The sequence below is a fragment of the Osmerus eperlanus genome, chromosome 13 (assembly GCF_963692335.1).
Source record: "Osmerus eperlanus chromosome 13, fOsmEpe2.1, whole genome shotgun sequence".
NCBI lineage: Eukaryota > Metazoa > Chordata > Actinopteri > Osmeriformes > Osmeridae > Osmerus > Osmerus eperlanus.
The window spans coordinates 2,550,625-2,572,156 of NC_085030.1; the positions used below are offsets into that span (position 1 = coordinate 2,550,625).

Sequence of the window (21,532 nt, forward strand, 5' to 3'; positions counted from 1 at the left end):
AACCAAGGCAATCGCTATCAAGACGAACATTTTGACACCGCCGTTGTGTATGTAGTCCAAATATTGAGGGATCCTTAGGGGCGCAAAAATAAACAATAATAATAAATATATATGTGAGAGAACAAAGGTTGTGCCCTTGCCAAAGGCAAAGCACACCCAATTAGTGATCAAATCATCAACTTTCACTTTACTGGTTTCCTACTTAAACTAGGAATCTGTATGCATGTGTGCAGCAGTCCTACCTGGATGGGAGCAGGGCGCAGTGCAAAGAGCTCGTTGCGGGCACCTTTTGTGTAGCCATTCATGTTGACCAGGATGTGGAGTCCATCCTGTTGGATACGATCGGCAGCCTTACCATTACAGGGTATCTACGCAACGAGAGGTTAAGTGGAGAGAGAGGGAATGGAGAGAGGCAATTTAACACATGCAAAATTTATTTTAGAGACACATGCACTCAAATTGTCTGACAGTGTTTGACCCAGGTTTGGTCTGCAGCACAAGTCATTTAAATCCACCAATATGATGATCAACTATAGTGATTGACCTGGGACAGGTCAGTAAAGTGATGAGCTTCGGCCAACACTTTGACACGGAAGTTGGTGCTGTCATCTGGGCTCAGGGCATAGCAGAACACCTAGGAGAAGCAGACATATGCATAAAAACCATCAGCATCAGCAAATCCCTTCAACTTGCAAAACCGTAATCCTGTTTCCAGGGAACATACTTTTGTGTGGTTCACAGGGGTTCACCTTCACCTGTCCTTTGTTAGTCGTCAGTGGTTCAGTGGTAGGGACAGACGATGATAAAAAGTGCAAACATTTCAGTCCATGTTGGACTTTTCTCAGTGCAAGACGAGGCATGCATGAGTCACCCTATATATACACACACACACACACGTTACTCTACATGTAACGTGCATCTAATCAATGATCTAGGGTTTAGGGCTCAAACTGTATTTCCAGTAGGTGCACAACAGGTAACAACAATCTCCTGTTGTGTTTACATTAGGCATGGGCCGGTTACCGGTTTCAAGGTATGTCACGGTTTCAATACTTATCAAATTTTACGTTATACCGTTGCTGCGGTATGAGCTGTTTTTTTGTATGTCTCGTCAGGATTGGAAAGTGCACGAATCCCTCAGGTTTTACGCAGCGGAGAAGGTAACCCTTCGGTTGCAATAAGTTAAGAGAGCTGGCGTGTTTAGCACTGGTGAAATAAACTTTGAACAGTACTATTGTATAGGCATGCTACTGACTGAGGCAGATAACACGGCTAAATAACTAGCTAGCATCAGCTAGTTTCACGTTAGCCTACGTTACACCAGAGCCATAGAAAAAAGAAAATCTGGGGAAGAGCAGATTAGCCTACTAGAGGTCTCTCAAATCTCACGCATTTGCTGTGAGACTCACATTTCAACCATTTCTCATGCTGAGAAGCGCAGATTTCTATGGAGTTGATAGTTGTCTCAAGTTATAAAGAGTTAAAAACCAGACAATAAGAAACATGGTATGGTAATCTCACGCCAAACTTTTGATAAAACTTGAGCCCTGCTATTACATTTCTGCAATTTAGCACACATATTAGGGCCTAAATTTAGCTGGTTTCACGTATATACTTTTATCTAAGTCTTTCACCGTCGATGTGTATAAATTCAATTAAAACAATAATGATGTTTCTTATATACTAGTGTAACAATTGGACCAATACGCTGTTCCTATTGGTCCAGAAGACGTTCTCAAAAGTTTATAAATCCGTTTATATACCTCCTGAAAGTTCGCAGAGGTAAATAAACGTTTTTACGGACCTAGCAACAAACGGTTGTCTTGGAGATGTAGCCATTGACCTTAACAACGAGGCATCTGCTCGGCAACAAAGTACCCTAAATTGCAAAAAAAAAAAAACTAAAACCAAATATGGTTTTTGCACAGGTCCGCAAACGCCCCGCAATCGCTTCCCGTTTTAAAGAAGTATCTAAAGCAGACAGAAGACGAATTGATGTTGTTGATATGTTGCCTTGGAGATGTAGTGACGTCACCAGTGCAAGTGCAGCTGATTGCTCTGACAACATGGCGTCTGCTCCAGATTCGACCTGTTTGATTTGTGATCTTCGCACGTATTGTTGTAGTATATAAGAAACCAAATGTTTACTCCTCGACAGGTCAGCAAATGCTTTGTCGCCTCGAATTGTTAAAACGTTTTTGTCAAACAAATCTCGGTTTACAAAGGCGTTGGCAGACCTGTCGAGGAGTAAACATTTGCTGTTTAGAACTACATTTACATTTAGTCATTTAGCAGACGCTCTTATCCAGAGCGACTTACAGTAAGTACAGGGACATTCCCCCCTGAGGCAAGTAGGGTGAAGTGCCTTGCCCAAGGACACAACTTCATTTTGCACGGCCGGGAATCGAACAGACAACCTTCTGATTACTAGCCCGATTCCCTAACCGCTCAGCCACCTGACTCCCTGACTCCCAGAACTGTAATAGTTCAATTCTAATAACTAGAATTGAACTATTCAACTTGACGTGTTTACTGCTGTTCAAAATGTTTATATCTTGCTTAAAAATTAAATGTTTCGTCTTCAACAAAAGTATTTTAGAGCTGTAATCGCAATACCGTGATAATTTTTTTTTTTAAGCAGACGTTCGTACAGCCCGGTAAAAAAGTGTACATTTTTTATATCCGACTTTGGTCCAAACAGTTTTTTTTTTTTTTTGAGTCCTTCCTTGTTGCACTGAAAGATAGTGTGCCAACATGGTGAAGAGTGCCAACATGGTGAAGTGTTAACAGTAATATATTTTACAGTAATAGTCCCACCAACCTCAAACTTCTCCGAGTTGTGCATGCCAGGGATGGACTGCATTAGGTGGGAGGTGGGGTGGTTTCCGAAATCAGAGCTGACATAGCCCACCCTCAGACGGCCGCCACTGGTCTTCAGGTCCTTAGGGTGCTCATAGGGTGGCTTGTGAAGGGCGTTGATCTGTAGGCCACAGAAAGAGGAGGGGTCAAGGCTGCAATTTGTATGTATAAAATATATATATATATATATACACACACACACACAATACATAAAGCTTGTTGACGTCCCTATCTACACTCACATCAAAATGATGCTAGGACCTAGGTTTGGGCTAAGCCCCTAATGTTTAAATAGAATCAAATTCTGTGGGAAAAACTCGATCCTTTCATATCCCGATAACGATACCTATCACTATATAGCACATTTTCTTTCAACTCAATTAATAGTTTATATAAAATAACCACATGGTAGAGCCCGACCGATATATCGGCGGGCCAATATTGGGCATTTTCCAGACTATCGGTATATGCATTTATAATGGACGATAAATGAATATTATTATTATTATTATTAATTTATTTTTTCAAAGGACTTTCATATCTTAAGTTTGTATTTTTATAAATTGTATTTATCAGAAACTGCATTAACATATTTTAGTGAGGAAATAATAACAGGAGTCAGATTGCTGAGCAGTTAGGGAATCAGGCTATTAATCAGAAGGTTGCTGGTTCGATTCCCGGCCATGTCAAATTACGTTGTGTCCTTGGGAAGTCACTTAACCCTACTTACCTCTGGGAATGCCCCTGTACTTAGTCGCTCTGGATAAGAACTTCTGCTAAAAGTGACTAAATGTAAACTACATATAACTACTGTTAGGGAAATCAGTTTGTTTTGTTAAGTGTTTATGGATTTAAAAATATTTTTTTATATCGGCTGATATCGGAACATTGGATTTTTAAATCACCAAATATTTGTATCGTATCGGCCTTAAAAATCCTTTATCGGTCGGGATCTACCACATGGGGAGGCCAATTTCTTGACTTACTTGTACTCGACAAATAAAAACTACTTACTCATTTGATTTCTTTTTTTAATGCTCAAAATTGCGGCCATTTTGGTCGTATATGCTCCCGAAATGTTCTGTGCAACCCTCAAAATATATTTGGGAGTATGGCAGATTACGTCTTGTACATAATTCCCTGGACAGGTTCAAGTGGACACTGCACCTTTAAGGGCGCAGTGAGTTCTGGGCTACGTTGAGGGTAGCTAGCTAAGTTTTCTGTTAAAAAAGTATTGTGTTTGTAGGCCTACTTCAATAAATGACGGAATAAAACCAAAAGGGAGAAGTTTGCCGACCTCCCGTCTTCCCAACTCCTTACAGGAGCATTTGTGTAAATACCTGTTATGACGCGACATGTTTGAATTTCTCTACAAAATGCTTGCTAATTGCACAGTTATATCCTACGTTACATAACCAACTAAACTTAATCTTTAGATTCTTAACTTCACTGTAGATTATAGACTGGTTAATATTAGCCGTCACTCCCTTCGCGAGACACCCGAGCAAGACAAAAGTGTAGATGACGTTACACACGGACCCTCCCCCCTCACACACGCTGGCCAAACCAGGCAGACTCGCTCCCTCCTCGTTTTTCAACATGAAATTTGCAGGTCGCACTTCTCAAACGTTCGCAGTCTAGAGCCGTGTATCGATTGTAAAAGCAAATTCACCTTATATAACAATCTCCCTATTTTCTTTACTCCGGACTCTCGCGTAGGCTACAGCGTTGCAGTGAGCAACACTGGTTTGAAACCACAGGTAATGATAATTTCACCAACAAATCGTTTACTTGTAATGTAATGTCATAATAAATCCTACAACGAAAATGTATTTGTGAAGAATGTTTATTTTAACGATTGAAAACAGATGCATCATAGACCGCTGTAGTATGTGTTGCCCGGGCAACAGAGGCTAATGTCATGATGCTAATGCTTCAGTGAAATAGTAGACTACCGTTTCCGAAAGTAGATGTGGGCCTACTTCCTTAATAATATCAGCTAATATTGTACATTACATTTCACAATTGTGTTTCACATCACAAAGTAAAATGAGTAAATAGTTATCACCCTGGCCTCTTTGCTTGTGGCGTTTCTGCAGCTGCCTTGCAGTAAAGCAGTTAGCTTAGCTATCTCCCAGAAGTTAACGAGCTGCTAAACTAATGTTCTGCTAGAGGTAGTCACGCGAGTTTTCGTGACGTTAATGATGTAAGTAGCGTCATTGACTGTGGCTAGCAAGTTAGACACCGTTAGCTTCACCTTACGACACAAAAACTTAATTTCTACTTAAACCGTGCAACGGAACGTAAATACAAGCAACTCAAGCGCTACCAAGACGAAACTTTAGACATTGACGTTGTCTATGTAGTCCAAATATTGACAAAGACTTAGGGGGGCAAAAATAAATAATAATATATATGTGAGAGAACAATGGTTGTGCCCTTGCCGAAGGCAAAGCACACCTAACAATAACAATAGGTTTCCTCCTTACGGAGGAATCCTAATAATATATACGTGAGAGAACAATGGTTGTGCTCGCCGAAGGCGTGAGCACACCCAATTATAACTAGAGGGTACAATTTCTGGGGAAATTGTGAAGTGTGCTTGCGTCGGTTGTCGATGGGTCTGTTTTGTTACTGACATTTTACAACTGATTTCTGTATATCTTAAAATAAGTATGTATACTTATTATTTAGAAAGACTGCATAAATTGAAAGAATACTTTTGTTGCTGCTCATTTACACTTCAAAATACTAAGAGTGAAGTGCAGAATTAGTTCTCTTCTCATTTCCCTTGGTGCAAGAGGGAATGGTGATAGGCCATGTGGCAACCTGACATAGTTGAAACAGAGGCATCAAAACGAAGACATTGGGAAATCCTGGATAAAAATGGTCCTAACCTATATTATGACAAACTTCCCTTCCAGTTTTTTTCCTTCTAGTGATATTTTTAAGCACTGTTGCACAGAGCCCATGTTAAAATAGGTGGCACACACACACAGATTCCTGGAATTATAAATAGGGCACAGTGCCCGCGATGTCGGTGACACACACAGATGTCTGGAATTATAGATAATAGTCCAGTGCCTGTGATGCAGCTGGTGATGCCAGTTCTTTTCAGTGGCTTTGGTACCTATATTCTAAAAGCGTATATATTCTAGTCACTTATGCACATCAAAGAAACTTCTCATAATTTAAAACAAATCGCCAATGCTCCTCCGGAGGCATGCTCCCCTGGAAGATTTGGTTTGTTTTAAAGTTAAATCCATCAATCTGGAATTACGTACATAATTAGCTAATGTTAGCTAGCTAGATGTAAGCGAGGACTGACAACTAACTTCATAAGCAGTCATACAATGTGTCCACAAATGTCTTGGACGCAGGTAGCCAAGAACGTTCCAGTGAGCGCGTGTGACTGAAAGAGCATGCACTCGTACCGCAGGGGGACAGAGGGGGTGACTGAGTGGGAGACAAAGATGCTTTTCTAAAGCAACAGTGCAAAACACAATGTTAGTAATGACAAGTAGGGCTGAACGATTTAGGAAAAGCTTATAGCGATTAATTTGACTAATATTGCAATTGCGATTTAATATGCGATTATTATGATTTATTAGTAATAAAAATGTATATGTACTATTGATCTCCAGTCAGCAACATGTTTGAACAAAGTTCAATTTTTTTTCGAACATACCGCAGGGGTACTCACTTAGAAACCCAAAAGGTCCACTCACCAAATTTCCATTCAGTCCAGGGTCCGGAACAGTGATGGTTTATTTTTCTGGCCCTTACCTCAGAGTTCTGGGGGTAATTTTGTTGTCTATGCTTTGTGTCATAGTGACGTTTCACGTTACCACTTTTGACAAGGGCAACCGTCTCATTGCAGATTAAACGAAAGATTAATCTGCTAAATCTTTTAATCAAAATTAAAAGATTTTGTGCATACATGTCAGCCCACTCTGTCTGAAATTTGCGATTTTCGGAATAAACTTTTCGCCTTTTGTCAGGTTTTGTCTCGCCTTGATTTTTGCTAAGGAAGAAAAAGGTACCTTTAGCAAATCGATTAGCCTGCGTTGTTGCGAATGACACACACAACCTGCGTGACCCACAGAGGTTGCGGCCAACGGTGAGTGAGTTGTCATGGTGAAAACAGTTATTACAGCTCCTGATTGAACCTTTGGATTGGACACGGAAGATAGAAACCACATCTAGTAGGAAACAAATATAGGCGCAAAATCACGCACCAATGAAAACTCGCTTGTATCATGAATAAATAAAAATGTTGATTTTGGCTTCAGTCCAAATTGTATTGCGTCTGGGTCCGGATCGGAGTCCGCCTATTGAGTACCCCCGACATCCCGCCTGTACCTCTTTGAAATTATTTTGGTAAATCAAAGCTAAACGTAGGCTTATAACATGTGCGTTGCACTTTCTCAAGGAGTAGCGTCACATATGTGATCGTTCGAATGTGGGTCCCACAGCGCAACATCACATATGTGATTTCGAACCCTAACCCAATTGAATATTTTCCGATAGAAAAAACGATACAACAAACGCTTTAGTAGGACTTCAAAATGTACTAATGAGAAGGCTAACGAGTAACAGTAGCATGGTAGTTGCATTGCTACGAGTATTATGCTAGGTAACTTAGCCCGAAAGCTAACTAAAGCTAGCTAGCTACCGTTTCGGAAAAATAACTTGCGCTGTGGGGACCGTTGGAAAATTAAATCTTAAAAGAACAAGAAACATTGTCTGAACATATCTGATCCAGTCAGTAGAAACAGTATGGCACTGACAGCCATAGTGATCCTACTGTATGTGTATCACCGTACTGAGGGGCATATCACATCTTTCGTGATGAACGCTGTTACGGTAATTTCCACGTGCCGTTTTTAAGTACTTGAATATGGAGTTAGACTTTGAAACATTTTGATCCGTGATCCTGTCAGGTGATATTTGGCTTATTTGACACACTGGTGTTGGCATTTTTGCTATGCATCGTAAATTGCTTTGTGGTGATTTTTTAAGGGCTGAATTAGGTTGGTGGTGTTGCCCCGTGAGGTAGCAACGTTAGCCAGGCAGGTTTTGCACAGTACTTGACACTGCGCAGCATCTTTTTTTAAAGGCAAAATATTCCCACACAACTGACTTACTGTGCCTATTTGACACTTGTGTCTGTAGTGTCAGGTTCTGTCGAGCCTGAGGCCATCATACAGGTCAAGGTAAAGTGTAGCGTATTTTTCGTCTGCAAACTGCTTTGCTCTTGGTTGTCAGTTGACCAAATTAAAATCACAGCCTTTGCGATTACAAAATCTCGTTTTGTCACATCGCGATATTATCGCAAATGTAATTAATCGTTCATCCCTAATGAGAAGTGTACTTATATTTTCGTTTCATTTTTAAACTTCATGAAACTATGGCGGGACACAGACTTTGGTGGGCCGCCACGGTCTAGCCAATGAATGAGAAACACTGCTGCCGTTTCCTACGTTATCAATTGCTTATGTTATATTGATCAAAATGTATTGAATTGGTTCTGTTCAATTGTCTTAACACCACAAAGATCTATACATTTTGTTCATTATGGAAGTCATTACATTCACAATGGTTTAAGCCAGTTGTCATGATTGTAGGCCTAATTCACTATACATTTACATTTAGTCATTTAGCACTCTTACAACTTGTTGGAAAAATTGAAGATGTAACACATTTATCCTGTATAAGAATGATTCTGTGTTCAGTATTCCTTGGGTGCAAAGAGAGGCATAACCCCAAATCTGAACTCTGGGTAAACATACAAGATCCTTATCTTGGGGCTGAGGACTAGGAAGAAGGGGGTTGGTTTGGTTGTTTTAAGGAGATACTTTGTGACAAGGACTATAGGTGGAGACGCAAGGTCTGGCGACCATTTGTTGACACCTATGTGAAGGAGTTTACGACCCCAGGACCGGAGATCCTGTTGTTGTGTTTCAATCAGGGTTGATGTCGTAAACACGCACACACGTAAACACGCACGCACACATGTGCGCGCCAGGTCTATGCAAGGGAGCCAATGAAGAAGAGCCATGGGACATTTGCATGCCTTTGTCTTAACCAATGACTGTAAAGAGCGGGGCTGCTTAAATAGGTAGCTAGCGCAACATGCTAGCAGACAAACTTTGTAGCACAATGGCGTGTGATGTTTTTGTCTCCTTGTGGGCCGGCCGCAAGCAATAAAGCTTTCTTAAACTTGTTCACTGACTGACTTTGCAATGCTTGATAGACTAGAGAGGGTACAATTTCTGGGGAAATTGTAGGGTGTGCTTGCTTGCGTCCGTTGCACAGGGGTCCGTTTTTGAATGACATTTTTACAACTGATACTTCAGTTTATTTTATATAAAAATGCATACTTATTATTTATAAAGATTACATAGATGTTTGCTGCTCATTTACAATTGAAAATACGAGTGAAGTGTAGAATGAAATAGATTTCTTCTCATTTCCCCTGCAAGAGGCAGCCTCATCGTTGAATCAAAACGAATAAATTTGGCAGACCGGTGTTAAAATTGACCTAATCTCTATGACTTAAACGTCCTTTTAAGTTTTTTCCTTCTCGTGATATTTTCAGGCATTTAGCCTACTCATTGCATTCATTCATTAATAAAGAACCCCCTTTGAAGATTATTCTACGACGTTACCCGGCAGTAGAAGATGGAATCGCGATTCAAACAGTACCATCTGCTAACTGAAAATATGCCCCCCAAAACGTAAATAAGTTTGACATTTATTTAGTGGAAAATCGCTCATTCATAAAAAGCTCACTGGTAGCGATCATTGTCAGTAACAAAGCAAAATGCGATATAGCCCTGTGTGGAGAAGCTGCCCCGGTAAATTGTACTACTACGGTACAGTACTAGACTACTGCTGTGTTCGTCTCGGTAGCGATTGCGTTGGTTGAATTGGATTTAACGTTCCGTTGTACGGTTTAGGCTGAAATTAATTATTTTCATGAACAGATTGACAAAGTTTAGGCTGTGGCAATGAAGTTCAGGTTAGTAGTTAGATAGACTTTTGATTTAAGTAAGGGGAGTGCCGAACATGTTCTGTCGCCGTTTGACTTCCTACAGCTGTGTAGATGTTTTTGTAGTGTCTCGCGTAGGCTACAGCGTTGCAGTGATACACTGGATTGAAACCACATGTAATGATAATTTCACCCACAAATCGTTTACTTGTATTATAATGTCATAATAAATCCTACAACGAAAATGTATATGTGAGGAATGTTTATTTTAACGATTGAAAACAGATACATCATAGACCACTGTAGTATGTGTTGCCCGGGCAACACAGGCTAACGTCATGATGCTAATACTTCAGTGAAATAGTAGACTACTGTTTCCGAAAGTAGATGTACTTCCTTAATAATATCAGCTTATATTGTACATTACACATCACAATTGTGTGTCATATCACAAAGTAAAATGAGTAAATAGTTATCACCCTGGCCTCTTTGCTTGTGGCGTTTCTGCAGCTGCCTTGCAGTAAAGCTATAGTTAGCCTAGCTATCCCCCAAGTTAACAGATGCGAAACGAATGTTCTGCCAAAGGTAGTCACGCGTGTTTTCGTGACGTTAGTGACGTAGTGACGTTAGTAACGTCAGTGACTGTGGCTAGCAAATTAGCCACCGTTAGCTTCACTTTTCGCCACAAAAACTTAAGCTCAGCCTAAACCATGCAACGGAACGTAAATCCCAATAGAAGCAACTCAATGGCTACCAAGACGAAACTTTTGACACCTAGGTTGTCTATGTAGGCCAAATATTGACTGAGTTTTAGGGGGGCAAAAAGAAATAAAAATAATAATAACTAGAGGGTACAATTTCTGGGGAAATTGTAGGGTGTGCTTGCTTGCGTCGGTTGCACAGGGGTCCGTTTTTGAATGACATTTTTACAACTGATATTTCTGTATATTTTATATAAAAATGCATAGGGCCTACTTATTATTTATAGAGATTACATAGATTTTGCTGCTCAGTTACAACTCAAAACACGAGTAAAGTGTAGAATGAAATATGATGTCTTGTCATTTCCCCTGCAAGAGGCAGCCTCATAGCTGAATCAAAACGAATACATTTGGCAGACCGGTCTAAAAATTGACCTAATCTCTATGACTTAAAACGTCCTTTTAAGTTTTCCCTTCTCGTGATATTTTCAGGCATTTAGCCTACCGCATTCATTCATAATAAAGAACCCCCTTTGAAGATTATTCTACGACGTTACCGGCAGTAGAAGATGGAATCGCGATTCAAACAGTACCATCTTCTAACTGAAAATATGCCCCCAAAAACGTAAATAAGCTTGACATTTATTTAGTGGAAAATCGCTCATTCATAAAAAGCTCACTGGTAGCGATCATTGTCAGTAACAACGCAAAATGCGATATAGCCCTGTGTGGAGAAGCTGCCCCGGTAAATTCTACTACTGTACACTAGACTACTGCTGTGTTCGTCTTGGTAGCGATTGCGCTGGTTGAATTCGATTGAACGTTCCATTGTACGGTTTAGGCTGAAATTAATTATTTTCATGAACAGATTGACAAAGTTTAGGCTCTGGCAATGAAGTTCAGGTTAGTAGTCAGATAGTTTCACCTATTGAAAGACTTTTGATTTAAGTAAGGGGAGTGCCAAACATGTTCTGTCGCCGTTTGACTTCCTAAACAGCTGTGTACTGTAGATGTTTTTGTAGTGTCTCGCGTAAGCTACAGCGTTGCAGTGAGCAACACTGGTTTGAAACCACAGGTAATGATAATTTCACCAACAAATCGTTTACTTGTAATGTAATGTCATAATAAATCCTACAACGAAAATGTATTTGTGAGGAATGTTTATTTTAACGATTGAAAACAGATGCATCATAGACCACTGTAGTATGTGTTGCCCGGGCAACAGAGGCTAATGTCATGCTAATGCTTCAGTGAAATAGTAGACTACCGTTTCCGAAAGTAGATGTGGGCCTACTTCCTTAATAATATCAGCTAATATTGTACATTACATTTCACAATTGTGTTTCACATCACAAAGTAAAATGAGTAAATAGTTATCACCCTGGCCTCTTTGCTTGTGGCGTTTCTGCAGCTGCCTTGCAGTAAAGCTATAGTTAGCCTAGCTATCTCCCAAGTTAACAGATGCGAAACGAATGTTCTGCTACAGGTAGTCACGCGTGTTTTCGTGACGTTAGTGACGTAGTGACGTTACTAACGTCAGTGACTGTGGTTAGCAAATTAGCCACCGTTAGCGTCACTTTTCGCCACAAAAACTTAACTTCAGCCTAAACCATGCAACGGAACGTAAATAAAAATACAAGCAACTCAATCGCTACCAAGACGAAACTTTTGACACCTAGGTTGTCTATGTAGGCCAAATATTGACAAAGATTTAGGGGGGCAAAAATAAATAATAATAATATATATGCAGGGCTCCAGACTAACCTTTTCCCTTGGTTGCACTGGTGCGCCTAACTTTTTTATTTAGGTGCACCAGCACAAAATTTAAGTGCACCAAAATTTTTCCTTGCGTCGCCACAATTTCAAGGTCACCTTTTTATCACGCTCCATATACATTCATATATATTATGTAAATGACCTTAAACAAGAATAAGTTAAATAAATAAATAAATATTGGTTTTATTTGACGCACAATTAAACTGTATATACAAATATTTTAAGTGCTTCACTGAGCTGCCAAACTAAAACATTGCAAGCAAAATAAAACATTTTAAAATAGAAAGTGCTACTGTTTAAAAGTGCTTCCCTGAACTGAGACCTAACATTTCATGGCTCAAAGTCTTATAGCGGGTCCCCCCTTGCTGTCGCTATCCCTTCAGATGGCCAACACCTGTAATTTGGCTTTCTTGCCCTTTGGCCTTGGCTAAACCAGCTTGCCACACTCTCCCTAGCATCAACATCCTAGCTCCATGGGTTAGCTCCATGGCCCAGCTCCGTAACTCAGGGGTGGGCAATTAATTTTGACAAGGTGCCACATGAGAAACCTGAAATGTGTTGGAGGGCCGCATCAACGATAACTTGAACTTAATTCTGCTCACTATTCATTTTCCCCCATTGTAAAAAGCAGTAAAGTATTTATTTTGATTAGCTGCTACTGGTTATCAGAAGAATAAGGATATTCTGTAAATATTTATATAAATATTTTACATGTTGGTCAACTAGGAAAAGACTATCGAAGTAACAGTAAAAACTAAAATAATCATTACATCAGTGTTTCATTTTATTTGTAACTAGTTAATCTTCACCAACACTGAAAAGTTGTTTTGCAGTATGTTAAAGATACGCAATTGATCAACTTTATACAAAAAGCAATATTTTTTTGCAGTTCATTTTGTTATGTGAGAGGAATCCAGTGGGCTTGAACAAGTGCATCGAAATCTGGCTGAATGTCTGAGGTGGATATGCGAAGGACAGCTGACAGGTGATGATCCGAGTGTGCAATTTAACTAGCAAACCATCAAGCCCGCGCCCACTGAATCAGTCAAGTTGTTATTATGTCCGCGTTAGTTTTTTTGTTGAGTCCCTTAGTGCCGATTCAAATTGTAATCCTTCAACACAGCGACCTGTTCTCCAAAACTAGGTTGCGCAAGCGCACATATGTAAATTGCCTGATCACTAGTGTTTCAGGAGTACATATTTACAACCGCTCAACCCATTTATTTATTTTTATATTACCTCACGCGGGCCGGATTGGAACAGCCTGTGGGCCGGTTGTGCCCCACGGGCCGTACAATGCCCAGGTCTGCCATAACTGATTCTCTGGTGCTCAGGTCGTAATTTCAATCACACAGCACGGAGCAGTGTAGGCCTACAGGAATATCTGGACCACAGCCAATCAGATGCAAAGACCCGCCCCATCTCTGTCTGATTAGTTTAGACCACGATATGATCCAACCATGAGTGCGAGTTCCGTCAAAGAAGAAACAAACGCTTCGTTCTTGGAGAGGCAGCGGATGCGAGGAGGTTAGGTGCACCGGTGCAACCTAGTAAAAAAAATTGTCGCACCCGTACAAATTTTGGTCGCATATGCGACCAAATTGGTCGCACTCTAGAGCCCTGATATGTGAGAGAACAAAGGTTGTGCTCTCGCCAAAGGCTTGAGCACACCCAATAATATATATGTGAGAGAACAAAGGTTGTGCCCTTGCCGAAGGCAAAGCACACCCAATTAATATTCCTGACACAACTACACAACACTTGCATGTACAGTTCTGCCTAAGAGCAAGTTTGCTATGTTTACATAAACACATTTTTACCTTTGTGCTATGCAATGCTGTAAAATAGTATTTTCTGTATCTGTTACGACCCAACCGGTTCGTACCATAGTTAACAGAGGACACAGGAGACCAAACAGTTGACGTTACAAACGTAGATTTTATTTATGGAAACATTCGTTTGTTCGTCTTATTTTCTTAAAACTATGCGGTACGAAACCCCTCCTGTGCCCCGTAAAGGAAAGTAGGTAACAAAGGAAACCAACCTGGAGAGCCAGCTACAAAAGAAGGTGCGACACCGGGCCAACCCTATACAGGGCCATCGAAGCCGGAGCCAGCACCTCCACCACACTACACAAAGAACCCCCCCCCCCCCCCCCCCCCCCCAACTAAACTAACAAAGAAATGAACCGAAAACTAAACAGCCGGTCTCACCAAAGGAAATTGAGGCGCTGCTCACACCAGTGCTGGAGTAGACTGATCTCTAGGGCTGTCCCCACTCAGTCGACTAGTCGATTTTCTGGTTGATATGCTCTTGGTCGACTAAGATTTTTTTAGTCGAGCTGCCGTATGGCAGTGTGAGATCTGATTCCCGCTTGTGTCATCAAGCAGGATGACACAAGCGGGTTTTGGTTTGGTATTTTGCACACGGCACAAGCACAATTGGCTGCCGAACTACAAACTCTGCCATAGCCTTCTTTGTCGGTGTTATTAGTCAAAATGGCAAAGAAATCTGTGGTATGGCAGCATTTCATTAAAGTACATTTACAAAGTACCGGGTGACTCGAAAAACGTTGAATGCAATCTCTGCCAACAACGGTTTATTTTTCATAGTTCGACGTTGAATATGATGTAGCCTACCACCTGAAAAACGTAAGTTGGCCTAGCCCTACTTCGCTCGTGCTAACGCGCTGGGTCGAAAAATGAATATGCCTATTATAAGAATCACATCCAAATCAAATGACATTATCTTCTCCGGCCAAGACAACAAAATCTTTCTCTTTTGCACCGTTCCCCACTCAGCTTCTACGCAAGTTCGCATGCTGCAAGTTCAGGCAGTGATAAGCGCGCTCTGATGATTTGCATGTTAAACAAACAATATTTGTAATTTGTAGTACATTGTAAGAGATACTAAATACCATCGGCATTCGGTTACAACAGGACTGGTGATACGAGTCTTATTATTAGTAGGCTATTAGCGGCTGAATCTGCAATGTCCAGCAGCCATTGAGTCAGATCGGGAAAATGTTTGTACGTTTTTTTCTTCTGAAACAAAAAGCGTTTCAAATTTCAATTAGTCGATTTTCAGACGTTTTAGTCAAGTCTTGGTCGACCAAAGAAAATCTTAGTCGGGGACAGCCCTACTGATCTCGGAGCGGAAATGGGCGAGAGCCTCGACCACCCTCTTCCGTGACCTTTATAGAGGCTCCCGTGAGCCTCAAAAGAACCGGATCTCCCCGAAATCTAACAGGACAAAATACTCAATCATAACTATAACCAGTAAGTCGGAGCAAAGGTGCACCGGCACCTAACAGTATCGCATTCACAGAAGACACAACAACTGACCAAGGAGACTAAATTCGTACGAACATTGTTCCTGTTGTATGCCTGTTTGTGTATTAATATATCCATGCCTCAAGAAAATGACCAAGGAGGCTACAGTGGTAGGAATAGTGCCCATGTCCTCCATTCTGGTGGCAGGTAGACTCAGATAACTACGAGTAGTAATAATACTAATGATATGTGGGACTGCTAACCAGAAAAACTAAGGGGAGCCCACTTCTATTTTACAGAGTTGTAGAGCTATGTGAGTGCTACTTTCGCCAGCTGTAACATTGACAAAAATACAGTGTTTACATAGAAAAGCATATCAAGCTACTTAACTAAAGCTACATATGAGACATTATCACCTTGGCCTGTGTGTGGCCTTGCAGTTCTACCAGCTAACTAGCCTGCTACAGTATCCAGCTACAGTACCTCTCGACTGACTTACAGCTAAGTATGTATTGTACATGCCGTGTTATGAACGCACGCATCATGTGACGTCCTGACACTTCTGACTGTGGCTAGTTAGCTACCGTTAGCTTCACTTTTCGTCACAAAAACGTAAATCCTGCCTGGATTTCGCAGATACAAGCAACGCAATCGGGACCAAGAAGCACATTTTTACAAACACATCGTCTATGTAATGCAAACATTTTGTGAGGAGTTAGGGTGGGAAAATTATAACAATAATAAATATATATATATATGAGAGAAAATATAGTTTGTGCCTTGCCAAAAGCAAGCACACCCAATGAAAAGTCACTGCACTACCGTAGCCTTCTGCGTCTCAGTTGTTCATTAACTGAAGAAGCGTGAATTAACAAAAGATGCATGAATCTGCAAATATTTGTGATTATATAAATGTACACACAGTAGACTCTACTGCTACAATACTTTTTCTCTAAAACTGATCAAAATACAAGGTGTTAATATCACAGGAAAGCATATCAAGATAACAACACGAGACATCACCCTGGCCTGTTGTCATTTTGTTCTGCAGCTAGTCATTTACTGTACTGTAGCACTTCAAGCTAGCCAGCCATCTTCCCGAAGCAAATTAGCCAGATAACAAAAACTGAGAAACAGCTGCACCAAGACTTATTTTCCATGGTGTTGGTCTCTACTGAAACAGACTTGTATTGTACAGGCTTTGTTGCTAACATGTGCAGGTTTGTGACGTTTGTGACTGCGGATAGATGGCTAGCATTAGAGGCACCATTTGACACAAAAACTGAATTAATTTCTAAACCGTGCAACGGAACCTTCCAGAAAGTACTAGCAATGCTTTCGGGAATGAGACGCACAATTAACAGCCGAGTAGGCCAATAGTTGGCTGGGTTTGTAATGGTCCTGTACCTTGTCCAGACAGAGGTTTCCGTGGCGTTCAGCGATGGCTTTGCGAAAGCCATGGGAGAGCGGGTACAGCATGCTGTGATGGGGGTGCACCGAGGGCAAACGATTCTTTTCCAGCTGGTCTGCAACAATGCTCACCAGTTTCTTCATACGCTCATCATAGTCTGTCCAGTCACACACAATCTAATGGGTGAAAGCGACAGTTGAGTCTGTAAGTATGTTTTTGTGTGTGAGAGTGGGAAATGGCTACCTGGTGGACAAAGTTGCAGTAGGCTTTGAATGATTACCTGCAGACAGTGAGCCAGGTTGCAGTAAGCATCAGGGAAGTCAGGTTTCAGCTTCAGTGCTGTCCGATAGGAAGCTATGGCGTCCGGAATATTACCAGAGTCCTGAGAGCAGAGTAGAGACACTGACATGAGAGACATCCACTTATGGCGTGTGTGGAGGGTAGGTTGGTGAATGTAGATTGTTGAGGAATGTATCCTACCTTGTGTATAGAAGCCAAGTTGCTGTGTGCATCTGCAAAGGCAGGATTTATTTGAATAGCGCGGGTGTAGCACTGCAGAGCCCCTTGAACATCCTGCATCTCCTTCAAGGTGTTACCCATGTTAGAGTAGGCGTCTGCAAACGTGGGGCTGATTCTGGTGGAAGACAGGGAAGTTTTTACTGACATGTAATCATCGCTAGATGTTGCACAGAGCAAAGGCACAGTCTTAAAGGGGTCATTTATAGATTTTATAGGGTATTTCACACTGTTCCTTAAGGTCTCTGAATAGGGTAATAAGCTGCACGCTGATTGGTTGGTTTACAACAAGTGAAGCTACGGAGCAAAGACGCAACTCGACCAAAAATACTCACTGAAACATCGAAGGTGGAGACTTGAAATAAAAATGTACAAATAAACTATAGTGTCTACACAACACTGTTTTCAACAGATTGAATCATTTGAAATGACAACGTTAGTTGTTTACACTTCTGTTGTTGACGCAAACGGGATCGACTTAGGTGGGTAACGTTACAGCTTAACAACCAAACTATCGTGATTCAACTCCGCTTCAGTTAGCTCTAGCTATCTTGCTGAAAAATAAAATAAAACCTGATAAAGATCTGGACAAACATGCATCGTGAATTGTAGATTTACATGACAACACAGGTTATTTATTCGAATGAAACAGTCAGGAACATGAAATAACGTTAGCCCCATTGCCAATAAACTAAATCATCACACATTGTACCTATTGTAGATACAGGCAAGATACATTAGCATTGCTAATAACTGTTAGCGACAAAATTATACTACAGCTTGCGGTTGTGATGAACATAAGATCGGAACAGCACCTCTTTTCAGCAACAGCATCTTAGCAAATCCTTCTGCAAATTGTCCAAGGTTTTCAAAACTGGTGGATTGTAATTCCCGTGGAAGTACACAGAGCAGCACGCAGCTAAACTAGTGTCTGAGATCTACGCATACCCTGAGATTGGTGCGTGACAAAGGTACAGACCAGAGTAGGGCTGCACAATTATGGCCAAAATGATAATCACGATTATTTATCACGATTATTTGTTGATTTTAACCCCCCCAAAAATATTGTCACATAGGCTAATTGCTAACTGCCGTCACATCCATATAGTGCTACATTCCTGCTAATGTACAAATATGTGCATCAAAATAGTTCCTCTTCACCAAAATTCAGTGCATCTCCTTAAAGAATAAAGAAAACAATTATTGCTGTCAGTTAAACACGTTATTAACGGTGTTAACGCAAACCCATTTTAACGACGTACGTTTTTTTGGGCCTAGCAAACTTTTTAGTTTTTTTCACATGCTGTTGCAACAACTAGCGACGTTAGAAAAACTACAACACCACACCGGATCTAGCTAGACCGGAAACAAAACAGGCACGCCGCACACACTTGTTTGGGCTTGCGATCCGGCTAAAGAGTAGTAGGCTAACGTTACGTTTTGAGTGGATGGCGAGCGCGAGACGCCAAAATGGATGCCAATAAGATTCTGAATGGAAAGTTTACTTTTAAAAGTTGCCAAATGGTTCCATTGACAAGACCAAAGTGATCTGTGTGTTTTGTCATTGTGAACTGAGATGAAATAATGGGACAAAAAGAAATGAAGGGACATTTACAATAGATAAAAATGTGCGATTAATTGCGAGTTAACTATGACATTAATGCAATTAAATATTTGTATTGTTTGACAGCACTAAAAACAAAGAAAATATAGCAAAACTTCAAAAGGGCACTATTTTACCTTTACATTGTGTAAAAATGTATTTATTTTTAAGCAAAAAAAACGTTTATACTATGAACGGAATGACGCATTTTAAATATCGTTCGATTCAAATTTTATAGTGGTAAGCAGTGATCGTGATTAAAATGCGATTAATTGTGCAGCCCTAGACCAGAGCCAAATAGGGTTGGTTTTTGAAACCGTTTTGCTGTTTTACAGCAGCAGTTTCAAATTGTGAGATTTGCATAGGAAAGAGGTGTCAATGGACTTTGAGGTTCACTGTATGTCCATTTTACCCACCGAACTGTCGTTATTCAACTATGACAAAGTAAACTCGATTTTGCAGTCAATGACCCCTTTAAAAGGTCCCATGGCATGCTGTTTTTGGATGCTTTTATATAGGCCTTGGTGCAGAATTACAGCCACTACGAGCAGTCCCACAAGGAGCTTTCCTTAGGACGTACCATTTCTGAAAAAGAAAAAAAAACGATATCGCGCTAGCACGGTCGTAGCTCATTTTCTTATTGGCGGGCCAAATTCTCTGGGCGGGCAAAGCAGAGAAAGGGGAGGTAACCTTTCCTCATGACGAAATAAGAGGAACAATTTCAAAACGGAGCGTTTGAGCTTTCATTTTCTCAAAGGCGGAGAAGAATACCCAGGGCTTGGTTTACACCTATCAACATTTCTAGCCACTGGGGGACAATAGGGCAGGCTCATTAATGTTAAATAACCTCCAAAAGTGACATTTTCATGTCATGGGACTTTAAAATGTCTTTGGCAATCTGTCATTTATGTCCGTGTTGTTAGTCTGTAATTATTTCATTGAAGCGTTTGTTGTCTAGCCCTTCAAATCATTCAGCAAAATGTAATTTAAACGCTAAAGAATGTCAAACACGTTGCGGGTTAGACATATCAACATTTTATAGGTCGGCTGACAAGATCGCATTTTTGTCCCCAGTCAAAAGTATTAAACAAACACACAGGGACATCATAAACATTCAATCGTCTATTTAGATCCAGTTATACCGATCTTCATTTATTGTCAGAACACAGTCCAACTATTGCAAAAATGAGAGCGAATTGTTTGGAAATTCTAGGCTATAGACTTGATGTTAGCCTGTTGATGCTTAGCCTATTCAATTTAATTAATAGGCGGCCCCATCTGCTACAACTAGTCTGACAGATCATTTAGAATAGCCTACGTTTTGTTCCCTTTACATCTACGGACTAAATAGAATAAATAGGCTAATCTTGGGTAGCCTACTGCATTGTGCAAAGGACTTTTTTTGTTAAGCTGGTAACCCGTGGATGCATCTTTCAAAGATGCGATTCCATCCCCCCCATATGATCGATCGCGTAGTGAATAAATGCATTTGGGCTCAAAAGTTCCTTTCAACGGTGTAGCTCTAGCTTACTGAAATCCAGTTTCCCAGAATGGCAGAATGTGCACCTGGCAGTTATTTAACAGTAAGCAGGAGTGCAATAGGCTTAAATGAGCTTTTCCCGGTGGAATATTGAAGAAAAAAAATACTAGGTGATAAAACACACATATCTATGAAAAGTCAAGCAAGCAGGGTCCTGGAATTTGATCGAGTGCGAAGATAAAAAAAAAAAAACTTCACTGGGTCAAAATGACCTCTCTGCGCTTCTAGTGTGTGTACTAACTAACCTAATGGCCTCCTTGTAATGCATGAGTGCCTCCTGGAGCTTCCCCTGCTGTTGCAACACACTGGCCAGGTTAGAATGGGCTGCAGCAAACTCTGGGAAAACCTGAAATGGGACCGGGAGAAGCACGAACACACAATCAACATAAAATCTTCTGGTACATCAGTTTGTCAACCACATTAGATTGGTCTAGCAGACCTTTGTTTGACATGGTAAATATAATGGGGTGTTGTGAGGATCAAGAAGGGTGTCTGCGTTAAACTTATAAAGCCTGAGAAAGAGAAACAGTGTTAAGGAGGATAGCTGACCTCCAAGGCTTTCCTGTAGAGCTGTACAGCCTCCTCAATGTTTCCCTGCTCACGTTTGATGTTGGCCAGGTTGTTGAGGGAGTCGGCATGTGTCGGGCACAGACGTAGGGCTGTGTTGTAACACTCCTCAGCCTCAGACACCTATATGGGTACAGAGACGCCACAGGGTTAAATAAACCATAGTCACACAGAAAGAGACACACATGCGATATCCCAAGCACACACTTCCACTGGCTTCCTCCCTCACACGTATAAATGCACACAGAATTTCTCTCATATACAAACCGTTTCAATAGGACTATAAAACGACT

General features: G+C 40.8%; 1 protein-coding gene across 8 annotated transcripts in view; it reads right to left on the minus strand.

Annotated features, from left to right (window-relative positions):
* The window catches only part of LOC134032024 (UDP-N-acetylglucosamine--peptide N-acetylglucosaminyltransferase 110 kDa subunit), a 57,591-nt gene that overhangs the window by 13,532 nt on the left and 22,527 nt on the right, over positions 1 to 21,532 (minus strand). For all 8 annotated transcript variants that reach the window (XM_062475790.1, XM_062475789.1, XM_062475791.1 and 5 more), the window contains 8 exons: positions 21,222 to 21,362; positions 20,918 to 21,018; positions 17,494 to 17,647; positions 17,294 to 17,395; positions 17,010 to 17,189; positions 2,822 to 2,980; positions 545 to 634; positions 243 to 368 (listed from right to left, as the gene is read on the minus strand). In XM_062475790.1, the coding sequence (XP_062331774.1) occupies positions 243 to 368; positions 545 to 634; positions 2,822 to 2,980; positions 17,010 to 17,189; positions 17,294 to 17,395; positions 17,494 to 17,647; positions 20,918 to 21,018; positions 21,222 to 21,362 (1,053 nt within the window). The remainder of the gene's footprint in view (positions 1 to 242; positions 369 to 544; positions 635 to 2,821; positions 2,981 to 17,009; positions 17,190 to 17,293; positions 17,396 to 17,493; positions 17,648 to 20,917; positions 21,019 to 21,221; positions 21,363 to 21,532) is intronic.